The sequence below is a fragment of the Idiotropiscis lumnitzeri genome, chromosome 18 (genome assembly GCF_059441095.1).
Source record: "Idiotropiscis lumnitzeri isolate Australia: NSW breed Sydney's pygmy pipehorse chromosome 18, RoL_Ilum_1.0, whole genome shotgun sequence".
Taxonomy (NCBI): Eukaryota; Metazoa; Chordata; class Actinopteri; order Syngnathiformes; family Syngnathidae; genus Idiotropiscis; species Idiotropiscis lumnitzeri.
This window is the reverse complement of record NC_142408.1, coordinates 893974-913556: the sequence shown is the minus strand read 5'-3', so window position 1 is coordinate 913556 and position 19583 is coordinate 893974. Positions and strand designations below refer to the sequence as shown.

General features: G+C 43.7%; 1 protein-coding gene across 1 annotated transcript; it reads right to left on the bottom strand.

Moving 5' to 3' along the window:
• Positions 1–4244: 4244 nt before the first annotated feature.
• fubp3 (far upstream element (FUSE) binding protein 3) lies at positions 4245–19323 on the bottom strand. Its single transcript, XM_088280752.1, has 19 exons — positions 19170–19323; positions 16649–16760; positions 14787–14820; positions 14657–14706; positions 14472–14543; positions 13396–13453; positions 13017–13179; positions 12827–12925; positions 12245–12349; positions 11949–12051; positions 11724–11824; positions 10986–11118; positions 8218–8378; positions 7917–7990; positions 7743–7819; positions 7249–7305; positions 6857–6910; positions 6646–6773; positions 4245–5836 (listed from the first exon to the last, which is right to left on the bottom strand). Exons 1-19 carry the CDS (start codon positions 19260–19262, stop codon positions 5828–5830), a joined length of 1683 nt encoding a protein of 560 aa, XP_088136878.1. The 5' UTR covers positions 19263–19323; the 3' UTR covers positions 4245–5827.
• Positions 19324–19583: the final 260 nt, after the last annotated feature.

The window sequence follows — 19583 nt, the reverse complement described above, 5'->3', positions numbered from 1 at the left end:
ACTTGTTGAGGTAAAACGGTTTAATATTCATGGGTGTTGTTTAGTGTGCGTGCGCGTGTGCGTGCGCGTATGAAACGCTCGAAATCCCGCCCCGGTATTGTGACAACGTTTCGATGAGTATATACGAGCCCCCTATTTTTCAAGCTTCACGGAGTGCGGCTAAATGGCCAGTTTTCCTTCTTTTTATTTAGGACATCTTTATTCCATTCGCTGCTTCGAGCTTTTAGCCCCCCCCCCCTTCTTTTTTTCCCCCAAAGTGATGTCAAGGCCTCTGAAAAGTGTCGCAAATCAATCTTTCATGGGGGCTTTTGAGGGCAATTTGACATCCATGCACGCCTCTTTTCACTGCAGCAGCTACAAGGAGGATTGGAAGAAAAATGGGATTTTTTTAAGAAAAAAAAAGACGGGAAAGGGAGGGGTTAAATGTGGAGGTATAGATGGCAAGTAGATCCAAAAAGAGGCAAGGTGAGTGACAGGGCACGTAAAAAGATTACTGCGCAAACAGCTGCTTTTTTATGAGCCTCCCCTTTTTTTCCCAGATGAAATTTGTCCCCCCACACACACACACCAATTCAGACCCTTCTCCCTAATCTATTCCCATTCTCATCTAGATTGATTTACATTGATGGCATTCATCAGGCGAAAAAAAAAAATCAGGGCGGGGCAGGCTCTTTATTAAAGAGGAATTAAAGGCCCTGAATTGGGCTCAGGCATGGATTTGATTTGCTTATTTATGCATTAACCTCGGCTGCTGGTCATGTCATCCAGCCCCCCCGCCCCTCGCGCTCCGGCGGCCCCATTCTCCTGGCCATTTAAAGCCTATCAATTTCGTGTGGATGATTGACAATTATTGCACAAAGACGCGCGCTAATTGTCGCGTTTCAAAGAGCTGCTGGGAAAGCTATCAAAGAGAAGAAGAAGAGGGGGGGTAGCAGGATAAATGCAGATTTGCTCTCCTTTAAACTCAACAAAACGTGTTGGAATACATTAGAATGTTCAATGAATAATCATTTGTATACATTGGGCACGCTAGCACACACCTAATGAGGTCAAATCTTGCTTTTGAAGCACCAGAAGCGGTGGTTTTAGAAACCTTCAATGGCTCTTTGAACACAAACGATGGAGCAACACATTTAGACACAATATAGCAACATTCAAAAGCTTTCAGTTTTTCTACGAAAAATATAACAGCTTGAAAAAAAAAAAAAAACTAATGCCAGAATCTTCTGTTGCATCCTGTATTGTTTGTTGGGGGTATGCATCTCGACCCAAAAATGCAATTTGAGTTTAAATCAGTGGGATTAGGATTCAAAATTTGAGGAGAAGGATTGTTGTCATTTTATAGTATGAATGGATTTGTCAATATTGTAAATGCAGCATTCACTTCAGAGATGTCCGTGTGTGTGTCCATAGACACATATCCATATATTTATAGCTAATCTTTTCTTTCAACAAAAGACTGGCAAAGTTAAGGAACGCTCCACAGGTGAACAAATTAATTGGAAATGTGTACGTATCATGATTGGATCGACAAATGGCTCAGTTAGCCACAAGCAAGGATGGGCTGAACAACTGTGTGCGCAAATCACAGTTTAAGAGCAACGATTCTCAACATACAATTGAATGGAATTGAGATTTCATCCCCTTCGGTCCGTAATACAAAAAAACAATTCAGAGACTCTGAAGAAATCTCTGCCTGTACTCAGTGAGGTCAAAAAGCAACATTGAAAGACCATGACCTTTGATCCCTGCGACACTCACAAACTCCGTCAATATGTAAAAGAAATTGAGTCATGTGGACAGGAGCACTTCAGAAAATCACTGTCATCTACCAATGAAAGTTGAACGTCGACCATGCAAAGCTAAAGTCACTCGAACAGAAACATGAAGCGACTTCTCTGGACCTGAGCTCATTTGCACTTGACCGCAAATTAGTGAAATGCGCTGTGGTCTGACGAGTCCAAATGGAAATCATGAATGTCGTATTCTCTTGGGCACAAAAAAAAAAATAAATCTAGTAAAAATTGGCAATAAATTCAAACGTAAATATTTGTTAAAAAAATGAAACAAACTGAATGAACCCAGCACATGGAGTCTCTCCTTTAAATTCACATTGAGTTGTTCTACATTAAAGTTAAAAAAAAATGGTAAACGTCAACTCAAAATGCACAACATAACCACAAACACTACTTAAAATGAAACTTGACATTAGGATTACAAAGAATAAAAAAACAGGAGATTTTACCGGGGGTGTACCAAGCAGTTAAGATTTAAAAACAAAAACAAAACTTACCCACTCAAGTGAAGCACTTGGATGAGCAATCAGACCTGCAACAGAGAAAACGCACAGAGGCACGCGCACGCATTCGCTTGACAAGAGACGAGTCATTAAAATGAGATTAAGCCGCATAGTGAGTGTCTCAGTGTGTCCGCCGCAGTCAAGATCAGATAATCTGACGAAAGGTGAGAGCAGAGGTGCGCCCCCCTGTAGGCCCACCATTCTTCCCCTTGTCACACCACACCTGCCTGCCTTTATACCAACGTTGGGGGAGGGGGGGGGGGCACTCAAGGAAAGGGGCGCACGAAATGGTCAGAATTATCAACAAAGCGAAACGGGAGAAAAAGCTGTAATCAGTGTCAGAAAACTGCACTTTGCGCAACGAAAAGCAACTAAAGCTGCAAACCAGAGTCGAAACCTACAGAATGCAAAACGGCCCCGAGTCACGAGAATTTCAGGAAAACGCAAATGTTTCATGAAAACAGATAAATAAAGTTGGCTCTGGAAGGCCATTTTGTTGCAGTCTTCAATCATGCGTTTAAAAGCACGCCAATACGTAATTCATCTTCGTTTCAAGTGCTCCTTCCTCCCTCATCGTACGGCACAGAAATAAAAAGTTGCACTGACGAGAGTGAAGTACAAATATTAGGAAACAGTAACGACGAATTGACAACGGTGTTGTAATATTTAAGAATAAAGTTGTCACTTGACATTGGCATGACAACCAGAAATGTTAAATGCTAATCATAGTTAAAAAAAGAGTAAATGGGACATTCAATATAATTAATATTCTAATATTACATATTCAAACAAAATTTTATAATCAAAAACATTTTTTAAAAAATATATTCAACACATGCACTCCGTCAACATATTAAAAGATGATTTGTTATATGTTGTAACAATGATTAAAATGAGATTCTTTTCTCGTCAATTGCTTTCTTTTGAGCTCGGCCCTAATCGTCCTATTAGCTCCCAGATGATGTAGCGGACAAGCAAACAATGAATTAATTATGACGACGACAATAGCGGCTGCACTCATTGAGGCGCTGGGAATGAGCCTGGAACAAGAAGGTTATTAGCCAGCCACAATGAACCACCGGCTCATTAGTGTCCTTGGGGAAAAGAGGAAGAGGATCAAAATCAAGGCTCGGATTTGGAAACAGCTGCACTGCATCAATGCAGGGGCCACGACGGGGCCCCCCTGCCGGGCGCAAACGTTCGCTGGTAGAGCGGGAGGGGGCGGACAGGAGGAACATGTCACTTATTATTAGAGCCCCAAGGACAAGGCGGTGTCAAGGCACTCTCGCAATCGCTTTTTAAGAAGATTCTTCCGATTGGAGAGAAAAAGTACATTTGCCCAAACTTTTTGGTTACTCAGAAAATTGGACCCAACGCCAACAACACGGGAATTCGCATGAAAAAGTTTCAAGAACCCAGGCCTGATAATGAACAAAAAGTCAACCATTTTGTTTTCAAGCAGTCATTTTAAATAAAAACGAAAAAATATCTAGCCGCTCCAACGGATTCACACGAATTTGGGTGGACACGTCTCTCATGACGGGACACTTGGGCAAAGAATCAAGGACTCTCGCATTAAATTGAACATGGTCATCCATTTTGGTTTGAAGAAGTACTTTAATAAAGAAAATAAGCCGCAAATGAAAGCAAGTATCCAACAGAGAGCTCACCTGAAACGAACATTTCAAGCCACAAAAAGGTCTGAGGCATCCATGACTGAATTTTAGTTTGAAGCAGCCAATTTGGAGAGATTCCAAAAGGTTTTAGGAATTGACCAAAATCAAAATCATCCGCTATCCCAAACAAATAATGGAAGGCACATTTTTTTTTTTTAAGTCGTCTAAAGTGGACATGAAAATCGTAAGAACTTTGAAGATCATTTGTTCACAGACGTACAACATTTTGAACGTGTCAAGAGCGACAATTAAAATGGTCAACCACAAGAGAGGCTTGCGGAAAATTTATTATGACTTTTGAGAACTGTCAACAGGCTATATAGAAAATAGATTTTCTGCTAATAAAACATACAGTCGGCCTATCATGGTTGTATTTACACAATAGAACTCTCAGGCGTCAAAAACAAAAAACACCCAACAAAAAAAAAACCAGCTTGTATAACAATACACAATGAAGGTAGTCTGGATCTTTTTTTTTTAATACATGGTTAACTGTACACCAAAAGTAAACCCACCATAATTAGACATTTGTTTTCCAAATTATATATCCCTTTTCATTAAGAAATGACGTTAATACAAGAATCGGTTCTCCATGATGACATGACATTGTCGATATTTTTTATATTAGATCACACAACAAAGAAATAAAAAAATAATTAAAAAGTTATTAGCATCGGACAGAAGCAGGAGGTACCGGAGGAGAACGCATTTTTTTTTTTGGATCAAAACACTTCTTAAAACAACAAAAACCAATCAATCACACAGGTAGAAAGAAATAGAGGCTTAGCAGTCTTGAACACGCACGCAGAACAGACACCCAGAAAAAAAACAACCCAACATATTTCTTCTTCATAAGATGCAACATCCAATTTCAATCACATTCATAATCTTGGAGCAGTATCAGAAAATAAGAACCGAGGGGGAGGAAAAAGGAGGGACAATATTCCTACAATACTGGTGGCAGGAAAGTTCATTCGAAATGAAACATTTTTTTTTTAAATTAACAGTCAGATACATGAGCATATATATATATATATATACGTATATATACACACTTTTACAAGGTAGCAAAGGCAAACATCCCTCTAAATCTTATATAATCAGATCCATGTAATAAATTATCCTCCAGAGAGAGAAAAAGAAAAACATCATAAAACTACAAGTTAAAAGTCGGTCAAAATATTAGAGAAGCCATCTTTGTATATCAAATGTGAAATAAGATATTGCACCTTTTTCCCCCGTGTGTGTGTGTGTGTAATTAAGTGAGTACAATAAAATGACAATGAATGAATAGACAGCATACAACGCACAATTAAATTAGAACTATTGCTTTTTCTTTCTTCGCTTTAAACCATGTAACAAAAAAAAACATTCTGCTGTAACAAAACATCACAGTTTCATTTCACTGAATTATGTAAAAATAACAATCATCGATAGACGCTCTTTAGTGACAAAACAACAACAACAAAAAAAGGTATTCAAGACTGCTAAGCGGAATCAACTTGGAGCCGCAAGAAACGGAACAAACAGATCGTTTATACGTATTGCCTCTTTGAAATGTTACACACGCGCTTCTCATTTTGGCCAAAATCAAACAGAAACCGGATTCCAGATAACACGCTCTAATCAAAATAACAGTGTACACAAGCATTTAGTAACAAATAAAGGTTCTGCTGATTACAAATATATTTTATCATAATACCATTCTATCGCTAGTGTTTCCCACTAAGAAAAGTCAAGGCGCTGCGAGTCTAAAAAAAAAAAACAACAAAAAAAACAAAAACAAAAAACAAACAAAAAAATTGATAAAGGAAGAGAAAAAAAAAAGAGGGCCGTCTTCATCCTTCCTTCTCTAGTGATCCTAAGGGACAACACACGCACAAAACCAGTGGTTTACAAACAGCGGCAGATCAAAACTTACTTTTTCCCAGAAGTTTTTAAACTGAAGGAAAAAAAAGGAATTTTTTTTTCTTTTTTAAATCAGGATAGCACAAATAAACTGGTTAATGATGTTGGATGTGTGCCTTTTAGGCACAAGTGTCAAACTGTGGCCGAGTGAGTGACGAGCATCTGGAAACGAGTTGTGGCCGACAGCAGCTCCTTCTGAGTCGGCATAACAAAAAAGTGAGTCACAGTGACCCGTATTTAAAAAAAAAAAAAAAAGTGGTTTTGGCAAAATCAAAATATGAATCATCTCAGCTTTCCAATGTTTTATCAAGCATGGCGCGATGCCACTCATGACACTACGCTCAAAATGATTACAACAGATCCGGATAGGGAAATACGTCACCCCCCTAATACGAGGCAAAGCTCGGAGGGTCAAAGTCATCAGCGAATTCCGTGTGCGTCAACGGTAAAGAAGCAAAAGATGAAGAATTCCGGTTGGGTACATTGTGCTGCACACGGTCGCATCGACTACAAGGGAGCTGAGAGTAACCTTTCACTGGTAAAAATATTTTTGTGGGATTAGAAGACGATTTTTGCTACGTTAGAACATCAACTAAAAGCTTTTATTTATTTATTTTATTTTTTTGACACGGCTTTCACAATGGTCTTCAACTACTGAGTGCAGGAAGTACACCGTGAACCATGATTGGCTGGAGAATGTGTAGCGTTGCAACGGGGGATTTTGGAGCGCTCCGATTGGTTCTTTGTCATTGTGTGTCTCACCTGAAGGCCCGGGGCTTGAGTTTGCTGGGCACCCTGGTTGAAGTAGGCCATGGGCTGCCTGTAGAAGTCCACCCAGGTATTAAAGTCTGGATTGGAAGCCTGCTGAGAGCCAGGAGTCGAAGTTTGTCCTGACAACAACAACAAAAAAATCAATAAAATAAAAATAAAGATGAGGACACAAAGAGGAGATGAGGGTGTGTGTTGAACTGACCCCAGGCTTTGTTGTATTCCGGAGGGGCACTCTGAGCTTGCTGGCCCTGCTGGCCTGCAAAAGACAAAAATGATCTTTTCAACTCAGAGTTTAAGGAGGCCTCTAATGAGATCCTGTGGTGGAAATAAAGCCATTTGGGAACATTCACATATTTCCCCGAAATGTCCGAGTTATGAGGTTAACAAACGACAAACGCACTTGCATAACAGCTAATGTTATCATGCGACTTAAAACATTTAAATGTTTTATTATAAATTGGACTGTGAAATGAATCGGTCCCAACACAACTGATCTGAAGGGAATTTTTTGTTTTGAGAGTCAACCAATTTGAACTTGGACTGCGGCTCAGAGGGCGTTTTATCTTCGACTAGGTACAGAGTGTGCACACTCGCCTAGCTTTTTGTAATACTGCTCCCAGTCCATCTGGCCCGTCTGGGATCCATTGTGACCTGAAAGCAGACAGATAACGTTGTCAGCTCCTCATGTGCCATTCTCATGGATGCTTCATTCAAAGTGCGTCTGCACAGGAAAGCGGTAGTTAGCCCCACCACCATCATCATAATCGGCACGTCTCCAAACCTCCACTGTAATAAAGACTCTTTTCCTTTCCCATCATTTTGAGATCTGACAATTTTGTTCCATGTGGCCATGTGATCGAAGCCTGGTGGTCTAACTCAACTTTTTTTTTTGGATTTGATTTTTATATAATTGGAAATCCTCCACTGCCTGATATTTTAAATATAAATACATGAATGGAACTTCTCCGTTTAGCCATATTTGATGCCACCGATTGTTTTAGCCTTTTGACATCAACATGCCAGAATCGGAAGGTTTAGCATTGAAACGGAATTTTGGTATTGTGACCCCAAGTGCTGCTCCGACTCACTATGGTCCTGTTGGCCTGGAGGCTGCCAGATCTGGAAAGTTGTCCCCCATCCTCCAGTCATGAATGTTTGAGGGCCGCTGTGAGAAGATGAGCTGAGTTAAGTGAGTGCACGTTTATGTGCAAACGCTGCTTTTGAAGAAGAGAGAAGAAAAAAAAAAAAGAAGTTGACTTTACTGCTGAGGCGGAGTGGCTGCTCCTTGGTTGTAGGGATTCAAGCCAAAGCTGCCGTTTCCTCCCAGCCCGGGAGCCTGCAGCAGCAGCGAGAGAGAGAGAGAGAGAGAGACCACACTTGTGTCGCAAAAGGAAGCCAACAGACAAGGTCAAAGGGCACGGATGCACTCCATTAAGTCCATTTGATGGATTCTTGGCGAGTAACCTCGAGCGTCATCTCTGTGACCACGCAACAAGCACCCGCCCCCACCCCCCTCCCACACAGTAGCGACATGTGCGGGGGCACAATAGCCGGACCACCTACCCCAATTCTCTCGTCGATCAGCTGGCGAGCCTTGTCCAACTGCTGCGGGGTGCCTCGGATGGAGAAGATGCGCACGTTGGGGTCAGTGCTGGGCGGCGGGTTTCTTTGCAGCTCCACGTGAGCGCGAGACTGCTCTTTGATGTTCTTGATGGTTTCGCCACCTGCGAAAGCAACAGACACCTTAACGACAACGGCGGTCTACGGCACCTTTTCACATTGTATCGAAATAGCATTTTGTCTTCTGTGAATGGAAACACGGCCACGAGATGCACAATATGTCACTCGAAAGCGACAAAAAACAAAACAAAACAGATATGGGCATGAAAGTAGGAATTGGGCACCGACTGGCCCTTTGTGGAACGCCACGTGAGAAGAAACGTTCCGCGGCGTCTCTGGCATCATGTTGGGTCACATGACTGAACGATGCAAGCCGCGACGCTACCTTACGACGACCGCCATGCGTCTCACCACTCTCCTACCATTCTCTGGGAATATCCGTGCAAATCGGGAAACAATAGCGGGACATCTCGTGCCCCCCCCCCAGCATCAGATGCCAGCTCCCCGACGTGTGGGGAGAGCAATTACGACAGCAGGGAGAAATGAAACATAGTCGGCAGGAGAAAGGAGCCAAAATTGAAGCGTATCCTCCTCCTGGGATATCGTTTGTCTCTTTTCGGCCTTTTCTTTCTTGACTTGGTGTTGTCCTCTGTGATGAGAGCAAGGAGTGAATGAAGAAAGGGGGGCGGTAGGGCAAACAACTGCCACCAGCCCTCTTTGCGCTCCCCTACACATATGAATCAAATGCAGGGAAAATGGCCAAGGGTGCTTCCCGGGGGGTGGGAGGGGGACACCGGGGCCGTCCCGACATCAATTACACATTTGTTCACTTGTGGCTGACACTCGGATGACCCGGGCTGACCCCCGCGTGAAAACGCTCATCAAAAAGCTCTCCTCCTCCCGCCGCTTTTTTCTGCAACGGCAACAGACTGCACATGGGCCATTAAGGCATTGTCAAGCAAATGAAACTTCTGCCTTAATGAAGCCATTATGAGCTCTCGCAGTCAGACGGCAGAGAGCGATGAAGAGGCCGACTATTCATTTCATGGACTGGCCTGGAGTCAGCGCAGATAATACAGGTCTTATTAATGAGACTGGTTTAGTGCGCAGCAAGAAAAGGCGGCACACAAAAGTGCAACTGGTGACGGCATTCAGAGGGTCTGGTTAGCGGCTGGTGCCGCAGGGGTCGGGGGGGGGGCGCGGGTCACGCCCATCTTTGGGGAGCCGCGGCTAAATTGTTCTTAAAGACCGTGTAAAGGAAATTCAGAGATTTGTTTTGAAATAAATGAGACATGTTTGAAGATATTGGCTGAAAACGTTGAGAGACTGATAATGATCTTACTACTGCATTAAACTGTTTTCCCGATTTGATTTGACACACGTGTGGTCCGCCATGAGCCCCCTTCCTCATTAATGATATATTTCAGTGGCTTCAATCTGTGTTTTTTTTCTGGCGCAATCGTGACGTGCACTTGGTTAGCTCTGCATAGCCTGGTCTCTCGTTGACGGCAGGCTGAAAAGTACACAAGTTGTGGGTGATCTGTTTTTTATTGATTGACAATATTTTATATGGGTGTGTATATTGCTAAAAACCTGTCCCAATTGACATTAGATGAAGAACTGATTGGACTAAGAAGCCTTGTGCCATTTTGCAATGCTAGTGTTGAATTCCCGAATAAAAGTTATTTCCCTACGATTGTAGGTCAAAATCAGCTGCTGTCGAGAATTTTCCCAAGCTCGCATGACCACTTGTTACCTTTACAGATCACACTTGCCTGTTTAGGGGGAATAAAACAGAAGGGACCGTTCAATTTGGGTATCTGGGAAGGAAAAGGGCAATGAATTTAAGCCCGTTTTAATGTGGGAGCAGGTCGGTGGGTGGCTCGAGATCCATCAAGCGGCGTTGAGCGACTGTGTGTGCGTGAGTGTGGGGGGGTCAAAAGCAGGGGCCAACGGGCTACATATGGCACCGTAAAGATATTAATCACCGCACCCTTTAAGGGTCGGCTGACAGCGCCCAGACCCGCCGCCATCTCGACCATATTGACCCACTTCATATGCTAATGCGGCGAGGGGGGAACGCAACGCCCAGATTTATTTGTTTCCCTTGGCCCGCTACATGCACAAAAGCCACTTGACATTTCTATTGCCATGTTTTTATTTTTGGTAAAGAGCCGCCCCTCACCCCCACCTTTCAACCATCACGGCACGCACGCACACACACAGCAAGAGAAATTTGCGTGCAAGTGCACACACACACACGCCTTCTTCCAATGCAATGGTCAATGACTTTTAAATAGCTGGCAATAGAGTGGGCATGAATAGCCAATAAGCTAATTCCTTCTATTCATTCCCTCGCTGCACTCTATCGGGCTGAAAGAGGCTCATTAGATGCCAGGCGGCCTTCCACATGATTGAGGGCTGTTATTATGCACCTTTAACAATTAATGTCACATTACACGCATTATCCCCATCATTAAGCCCTTAGTGAAACCAATGAATGCCACTTGTGCTATATACATGAGGCCTGTGGGGGGGGTGGTCACTCGCCCCTCGTCGGTTTCACTAAAGGGCAGAGCGGCGCTCATTTATTCAAAGGTTTTGTAGGCGGGAGGGGGAGGCAATCTGTTGAGGGGGATATAATCGCTACTCGGAGATGAACTGTGCTCATAGAAAGAGCACTACACTGCAGTCACGAAATGTCTTTTTACCTTTGCCAATCACCAGGCCGCACTTGTCGGCGGGTACGGCGTACGTCACTTCCTGTAGCCCTCCGAGACCGCCGCCCATGTTGCAGTCACTTCGGCTGCGGCGTCCCATCACGCCCCCGAAGCCATCTCGCTCCTGTAGAAGAAAAAACGGAAAAAAATAAATAAATCAGCTGAAAAAAAGAAGTGGAGTTCCTTTCATACGGTGGCGGCGCAAGGAAACTTTGTACAAAGTATGTTCTCTGAATGGTGCAGTCTGTCAAACACCTAACTCAGTAGCCAAGTCATAATTACAGCAAATATGTATTTAAAAAAAAACACTTCTAGACCATAAATATCAAAACAGCAAATGAAAGGTAACGGGCAAAGAGAGCGCGGTCTCATGTGCTGCATCACCATTACACAAACTTGCGGTGACCGTGGCTCAAATTGTTCATTTACTTTATTAGTCAGTGGTCTGTTTGAAGCCTGATATCCATCAAGTTTTGGCACAACGAATAAATAAATAAAACTCCTCCTTACTTCAGAATTTTTGGCACAAAGTACCACTGTAAAAAAACAAAATCGAATAATGAAAAAAGTACAGCGCTAATTGAGCGAGTCTTGTTGTTGTGTGACGATGTACTCGTAGACCGGTGCGCCGTGTTTAACGTTGAAACATCACATTTCTGTATTCAGAGTCTTTTTTTCATGAAATAGCCCTCCTCCCGGGAACGGATCAACTTTTCCAACATTCTGTACCTGGGCCGTTTGAACGAGCTCGTTGATGAGGTGCACGGCGTGGTGGCAGTGGTCAGGCTGGCCCATCACCTGGGCAACACGGTCTGGGCTGACTCCATCATCTAGGAGGTCAAAGGGTACGCAAAGTCAGAGGTCATGGCGATTCAGTGAGGCGCCCGCTAAAAGAGTGAAATCATCACACGTCGCTGCACCATCAGCACCAGAATCGGTCCTAGCTTGTCTTACCTTGTTTGAACTGGATCCTGACCCCAGCGTCGGTCTGAATCTTCTTGATCATCTCTCCGTTCCGGCCAATGATGATGCCGACGGCAAATCTGGGCACTACCACCTTATCAAGTCGGGTTGGGGGGATTGATTAAATCCATTGTAAAAAAGAAAAAGAAAAAATTCTGAAGGATAATTCCTACCTAACTTTATTAATAATTGTAATTGTTAATGCAATATTCCAATTTCTTGAGATGGTGAATTGTGATTTTAAATCTATCCATTAAAAAGAAATAATTTGCAGATAAACATCTTACATCCAGACTGCTTCCACCCATTTTGGATCCAAAGTCGGCCCTGCCCACCCTAAAATCTCCCTGGTCCTTATCCCTGATGAGTTTGACCACAAGCTCACGTGCTTGCTGAAAGAAAGAACAAAAAAAAAAGAAAAAAAAAGAGCAACGAAAGTCAAACAATTTGCGAGCCCATGAATGGAAAGAAATCAAACGGGATAACGGGCAGTATCAGAGGACGCCTTTTTGCGCCATGCGATGATGTATTCTTATCTCTTTAGGATAAATGCGACAGTCTTTACGTCAGTGCGTTGGTCAAACGCTTCTTGAGGACAGGCTCAGGAGGGATAGTCATAAACGCCACCTTCTTATTTGACTTCAGGTGTTATAATCTAATTCTGTAGGTCAGTGCAAACAAAGTATAAATCAAATCAAGAGGAATTGAGCCAAGACTTCCAAAAAGTTCAGCAAAAAAGTTAAGTAAGGCATCTGTACGAGCATTCGACGCATACTCATGTCGCGGAGCAATCATAACCTCCAAAAATATTCGAGTTGGCATTGACGTCATCAGACGAACCCAATTTATAGATGTAATATTGGACCAACCTGTACTTTGTGGGGGTCTCCAGTTATTCTCAGGGGCTTGTCTGCACCAGTCGGCATGGGGTCATCCTGGATCATAATCATTTGCACTCCCGTTCTCTCCTACACGACGGGCGGGAAAAACACATTCGGACGGACAAAACGTCAAGACGACAGCCGCTATAGTCAAACTTAGGGGGCCATGCATCCGCACCTGCAGCTGTTTGATGGTCTCTCCCCCCTTGCCGATCACCAGGCCCACTTTGTTGGCGGGGATTAGCATCTGCTGGATGGCGCCGTTGCCGTCCATCTCGCAGTGAAAGCCCGGACCGTAGCGACACTGCTCCACAATCTCACTCAGCAGCCTCTTGGCCTGCCTGTTTGGGGGCCGTGGTGCATTAGTCACACATTATTTTTTTTTGCTTGGTCACATTTTTTATTGGCCAAAAGAGGGGGGGGGGGGGGGGGGGAAGTGGTGTTAAAAAGGTGCAGTGAACGACAGAGTGAGGACATGAAAAGAGACACTTGTTTGCAGCTCAACAACAGACACGCATTCAGTTTTGAAATGGAGCAGGAAAAAGTGGAGGACTCACTCAATGTTCTCCGGACTGCCGGTCAGCGTGCAGGGCCTGTCCAACATGCCGCCACTGTCTGCAGGAATTGCAGCAAAAACAGTCAATTGTCACCACCACCGAGCTAAGTTGATTTGAAAGGAAATGGACTTTGTAATTGCTTGTATACAAACGGCTCGGTCTCTGGAGTGCCCACCATCAGGTGTGAAATGACACAAGCAATTCTTTTATTTACACTTTCTGAAAATGTGTCTCTGAACACATTTTTTTCTTACGAGGGGGGGAAAACAACGACAATCAAATTGAAATCATTTCATATTGTTTTGAATGATGAGGGGAAATTAAAGCATTAGACAGGAATAATCTTGAAGTAACATGAGAGAACAGTCCTAATCTTATACAATGAAAGCCATCAATTCACATTCCAAGTTTTTTTTCCAATTTAAGCGATGAAATCCATATTTTTTGATGATTAAAGTATGGATTTTGAGGAAAAAAAGTTGTCATTTTACATGATTTAAGACAAAAAGTCACGCAAGCTAGCTATTACTGAAAATGTGTCGGTGAGCGAGCCTTTGTGAATTTGTTTGCCGACATGAACGCAGCATGAGACACGTTTTTCATGTCGGCACACAAATGGTGTCATTTGACAACTTGTGCTGCCTCCGCAAGAAAATACAATCAATACTTCATAGAGGCTTTCGTGCGTTTTGCAGTTTGTGCTAACCCCCCCCCCAACGCGTGGCTCAGAAAAGAACTTGGCACCTAGTCGTCATGGTAACAAAGCCATACTTTTGAGGGGGAGGGGTGAGCAGTGGCTCAATTGCATGAGACGGGACCAACCTAACCTAAGTCTCCTTTTTTTGAATGTCATTGTCTTTAATGTGTTCATGTCTAAAACAAACAAAAACAATTACCCCCCTAAAAAAGCTCATTTCAGCCAATAAAGGGATTTCTAATTCTAATTCTAATTATCGCGCCCTACAAAATGTATGTTTCGCTCAAGTGTCCTTGCTGCTTACATTTTTTTTCTTTTTAAGAAAATGGGACATCCAATTTTAAAGGCGTGATCAAACATGTTTGAAACATGAACTCACCTGACGCGATCTGGATTTTGCAGCCAGATTCCAACTGGATTCTTGAAATCTGCTCTCCTCCTTTTCCAATGACTGATTGGAAATGAGGGGGGAAAAAATGAGTTTTCTTTTTGAAATATAGACACAATGACCAAAACGTCAATACTGATGATTACCCGCCACACATGAACTCAAAGCCCACTTACTGAATCCCACCATTTTATCAGGCACTTTGAAATCTTCTGTCGTGAGAGCCCTGTGAGATTATGACAAGATCAATACAGGGGAAATACAAAAAAAAAAGAGAGTTTCAGAATGACAGGACGCTCTTCTCACCTTTGATGTACCATTGCGCCGAGATGGTTGCCTACTGAGAGAAAACAACATAGAACGGCAATAGGCATGTACGAAATGACTCAGGGGGAAAAAAAATAATGGTCAACTAAAGTTGGACAGAGATCCAATCAAGTGTTATGAATGAGAAAGAGCCACTTGTGCTGATGGGGAACGGACGCTGCCGCCAATCGAATAGGTTGTCGTCGGACGCGCAGCGGGCGGGAGAATTTCAATCAAAGTTGGGCTGAGATGAAATGTTGACAGGGTAGCACTGAGCAAGGGAAGCGCAGGGGTCAGCGGAGGATGCGCCGTCATGGACGCGAACACCCACGTTGTAGCTGCTGTGGACCATTTTTATGCTGGTTTGCGCTCGTTTCACATCCTCTGGAAATGCATTGCACTTCACGCTTGACATAGGGACCGCTAGGAATATCAATACAGTGGGTGTGGGGCTAGGCTCTCAAAAGAAAATATTCAGAGTTTTCTGCAGCCCTCTATAAAATCAAACTGATTATCTTTGTGTTGTTTTTTTTTTTTTTTTCTCAAAACAGTTGCAAAACAAATTGACCACGGCGCAAGTCTATGAATACGCAGCGAAAAGCGCAAGACTAGAAGACGGCACGCCCTTATTATCCACAATGGATGGGATGGCACAAACAGTCCAAATGGCTACGAGTGGAAAACGCATGAAATATTACATCTTCAAATGGGAAACAGGGTTACGCTGTGCTTCAGACACTTCGAGCGCTGCCGTGTGAAGGCACATGAGATATGGAACAGGTGTTGAGGCATACTCCTCCACTAAAGAAAACAACAAGTAGCCCAGCGCAGTGAGGCAGTGCACACTTTTACTGCTTCTATGAACTCACAAAATGCCACTATTCACAAAAACAACAACAAAAAAGACATGGTGGGGTATGAAAGCAATAGGACATGACATAGCAAGATAAACACCAAGTCACAGGCGGCTCCATGAATAAGGGCGGCACCATGTTGGCTTGTTTACAACAATGCTGGAACACTGGTTGAAAGAGAGGTCGGTTTCATAAAAGAACTGCAGTTCGTGGCACGTTTTTAAATATAGTTTATAAAATCTCTCCACATGAACAGCAAGGCTGAAAACCAACATTGAATGCCGTTGACCTTCGAGCCCTTTGGTAGCACTCCATTAAACGCCGCAATTGTTGCACAAAGGATATTGCCACGGCGGTTCAGGAACATTTCAGAAAACCTTCATCAGTTCACAGTTCTTCACTACTTCTACTAATGCAAATTAAAACGGTGTATGCAAAGCAAAAGCCATATCAACGACACCCAGAAACGCTGACGACTTCTCTGGGTTCGAGCTCACCCGGGATGGAAAAGTGTGCAGTGGTCTGACGAGTCCACATTTCAAATTGTTTTTGGAAATAATGGAAGCCGGATTATTAACAGTGCAAAATTGCAAAGTCTGCATGTGCGGTCGTGTCGGGCTGCCCGCGAAATGGATAACTTGCACGCCAGTGAAGGCACAATTAATGCCGTAAGGGACAGCTTATGACATGCAAGCAATGTCTCGTTTTCAGGGACGTCCGTGCTTAGTTTCAGAAAGACAATGCCGGGCCACATCCAGCGTGTGTTACAGCAGCTTGGCTTCATACGAAAAGAGTGCAAGTGCTCGACTGGCCGGCCACCGGTCCGGACCTTTAATTGAAAATGCATGGGGCATGATGACGCACAAAAAACTCGAGCAACTCAAATTGGACGTCAAACAAGAACGGGAAAGAATTACGCCGACAAAGCTTCAACAATTTGCGGGAAATCACAATTACTTGTGTGATGGTGTGATAAAAGTTTGCGTACGAACACAAGACGAGACTTGCCTCCATTGTCCATCGTGCGTTTCTGGCCCCCAAAGCCATAGAGGGAGGGGTCAATGACTGGTGAGGGACTGTGAAGGTTTGGCATCTGCTCTCCTCCCATCTTGGCAGCCATCTGGAGAGAATTCACAGCAAAAACACGTCGAGTGCTGAGAGTTTCCTTTACCATATTAACGGGTGACAAACGGAAAAAAAAAAAAAAAAACAACCACCAGGCAACTCTGTGTCCTCTTGGCAACGTCTTCGGCCGTCGTGTGAACATGACATATTGGACTCGATGCGAGAAGGTGAGCGGTGCAAATGTTGGTCTAAAAAAACATCCCATCCAGGCAAGACAACTCCAGTGTAGCTAGTTGACTGGCTAGCTATTATTTGCTGTATCACTTATCAACAGGTACAGCGTTGTATTGTGCTCACTTCAGACAGTGATACCTTGTTCGACTACTATAATTAGGAGGCCCTGGTTACCAAGTTAAAACAAGCTTTACTACGTCAAATAGGAAAAATGTATCAGAAATGCAAACACATCCCCCCCCCAAAAAAAAGGCAAAAGGTTGGCAAATATCAACGTTCTGCATCAACCGTACCAACTTTGACGAACAACGTCACATTCCAATACATTAACAGAAGCGATCTACTCGGACGTTTTGCCAACGCAAGTAAGGGGCTTCAAGTGACAGTATTTATTATGGAGGTATTGTTATTACAAAGTAATAATATCGATAACTAGACACTTCAGGCTCCGTCTGATTAAAAAGGCATAAAGAGAGCAACTTTCCAAGTTTGGTGTAAAATGAAAAGGACTCAAAACCAATTCTGAAACATTTGAATGCATTAAGAGCATCAAATCACATCTAGAGTCTTTGCAAACCTTTAAGAGGCTTATTATTGCATAAATAACAGTACAAGTACGCGAACGACAATATGATCTCCGACATTCAACTAGTGGGAAAACAATGAGAAGGTCCATGTTAACCAAATTTCAGTCAGCTTAAGTAAGACATGTCTACTGTTGGTTAAAAAAAATGTTTAACATCTTTCATATTTGGCATGCCTGCATCGCCTTGTGTCGTTCTCTGCGTGGAGACCACCGGAACACCGAATTTCCCAAATTTTAAATTAGTTGTCTTCTAGGTATGTTCCAGCGTCACAATAAATCACATCCTCTGACCGCCATCTGCAAACTCTGTTTGGCTCGTGACCATTATTTTGTTGACTTTCTATAATCATTTTCAGTTAATCAGTTCAGCATTATTGTTTCTGTGTTTAACAAGCTTTACGATTATAGTGACCTTCTGAAAATAGGCTAAGGATTAAGTAAGGCAGTAAAGTTTTCAACAACAACAAAAAGGGTCTTTGCATTAAGGCGCTGGCCAGAAATTCGGGCATTTGTGCCAGTAATTAAGAGTCATAAGTTCCTCCATAGTTGTCACGGGAAAATTATACTTAAATCACTGGAATAACCTTTAATTGACCAGTATGATAATGCTGGTCTAGTGTAAATCAATTTATTTTGGTTATTGTACACATACCTACGAAGTGAACCAAGTTCAAGTCTACCGTGGACACACGCTGACGTTTTGCCAATGCAAGTGGAAAACACAAATGTAGGTTGCTAGACGTTATAGTATTTCACTGGCATTTGTCGTGGAAAAATCCGCGGTGTGCGGCTTATTTAGGGCAGGTGACGTTACATGACATGGCCTAACTCTCCCAATAGATACTCGCAAACACGCTAAGCTAGTTAGCCTCCGGTGCTAGCTAGCTCGCTCGCTCGCTCGAGTTTATTACCACGAGCAAAGTACGACGCGACCCGGACAAATAATCGCGACGACGTGTTGAGGGTGAGACGGCTTCGAAGAGTCTTGAGTGATAGTGGGCACACCGTGGCTTGTTTTCGGCTTCTGACCTAAGTGGGGCAACGGTGGCTTTAACAAACCCATGGCGAGCTAACTTTTTGACAGCGTGTCAAGACACTCCGGCTAAAGTTGAGCCCCAGAAGAGGCTGTCAGCCACCAGGGCGGCTGTGCTCTCGGTGTCGTGGGGAGGGAGGAGAGCTAACATGCTAAGTAATGCTAACAGGCAACTTCTGTGTGTGTGTGTGAGTCCGTGTGTGCGGGGGGTGCAGGTGTGGGGGGCTTGACAACAGGTTGTCGACGTAACTTGGCCAAAAGTTACGCTAACTTAAAACTTCCAGCGTTCAACCGGGCGTCGGCGTCTCGCGTGGGAAAACGTGTCGCTCCAATCCGGAGGGACGCCGTCAACTCGCTATGTCCGACGCAGTTAGCAGCGTAGTCGGGTCTAGGCTGTATAATTCTTAATCTGTCGGCTCAGCTATGCTAACTCGGCTAGTGGCTGTTAGCCCGAGCGCTAACGAGCTAGCTGGGTGCATGAGGAATGGTTTGTGGTTGACGGGGAGAGGAGTGGAAGGGTGAGGTGAGGGTCCCACGCAAGCCAAACTGTTGCCATCCTCCCACGCGTGCCTTTCTTTTGAGGGGCTTCCCATCCGGTGCATTTTTTTTACCTGTCGCACTCGGCGTATCGTGTCTGCGAAGTCATCTTTCGTTCCGGGCTGAGCCACCGAGGCCTGTCCCTGAACCAGCTCCGCCATCATCATCACTCGCCTCGGCAGCTGAGAGGCTCACTTGAGGAGGGGATGGGGCGGGGGGAGGAGAGCACATGTGCCAAACCCAAGCTCCGAGAGAAGCGAAATCTCGCGAGATGATTGACATCACAAGATTATATGAGTTACAACGGACCCTCGCATTCTCATGGTTCAATTCATGGATTTTTTTCTTCAATATTTTATATAAAATAAAATACTTATTTTTCGAGGGCAGCCCCTGTTTATCTTGGAAAATACGCATTGATAGTATATCAGCGTTTATAAAAAAAAAAAACGTGTATTTCAAGGTTTGTAAATTTTTTTTGCAGTGCA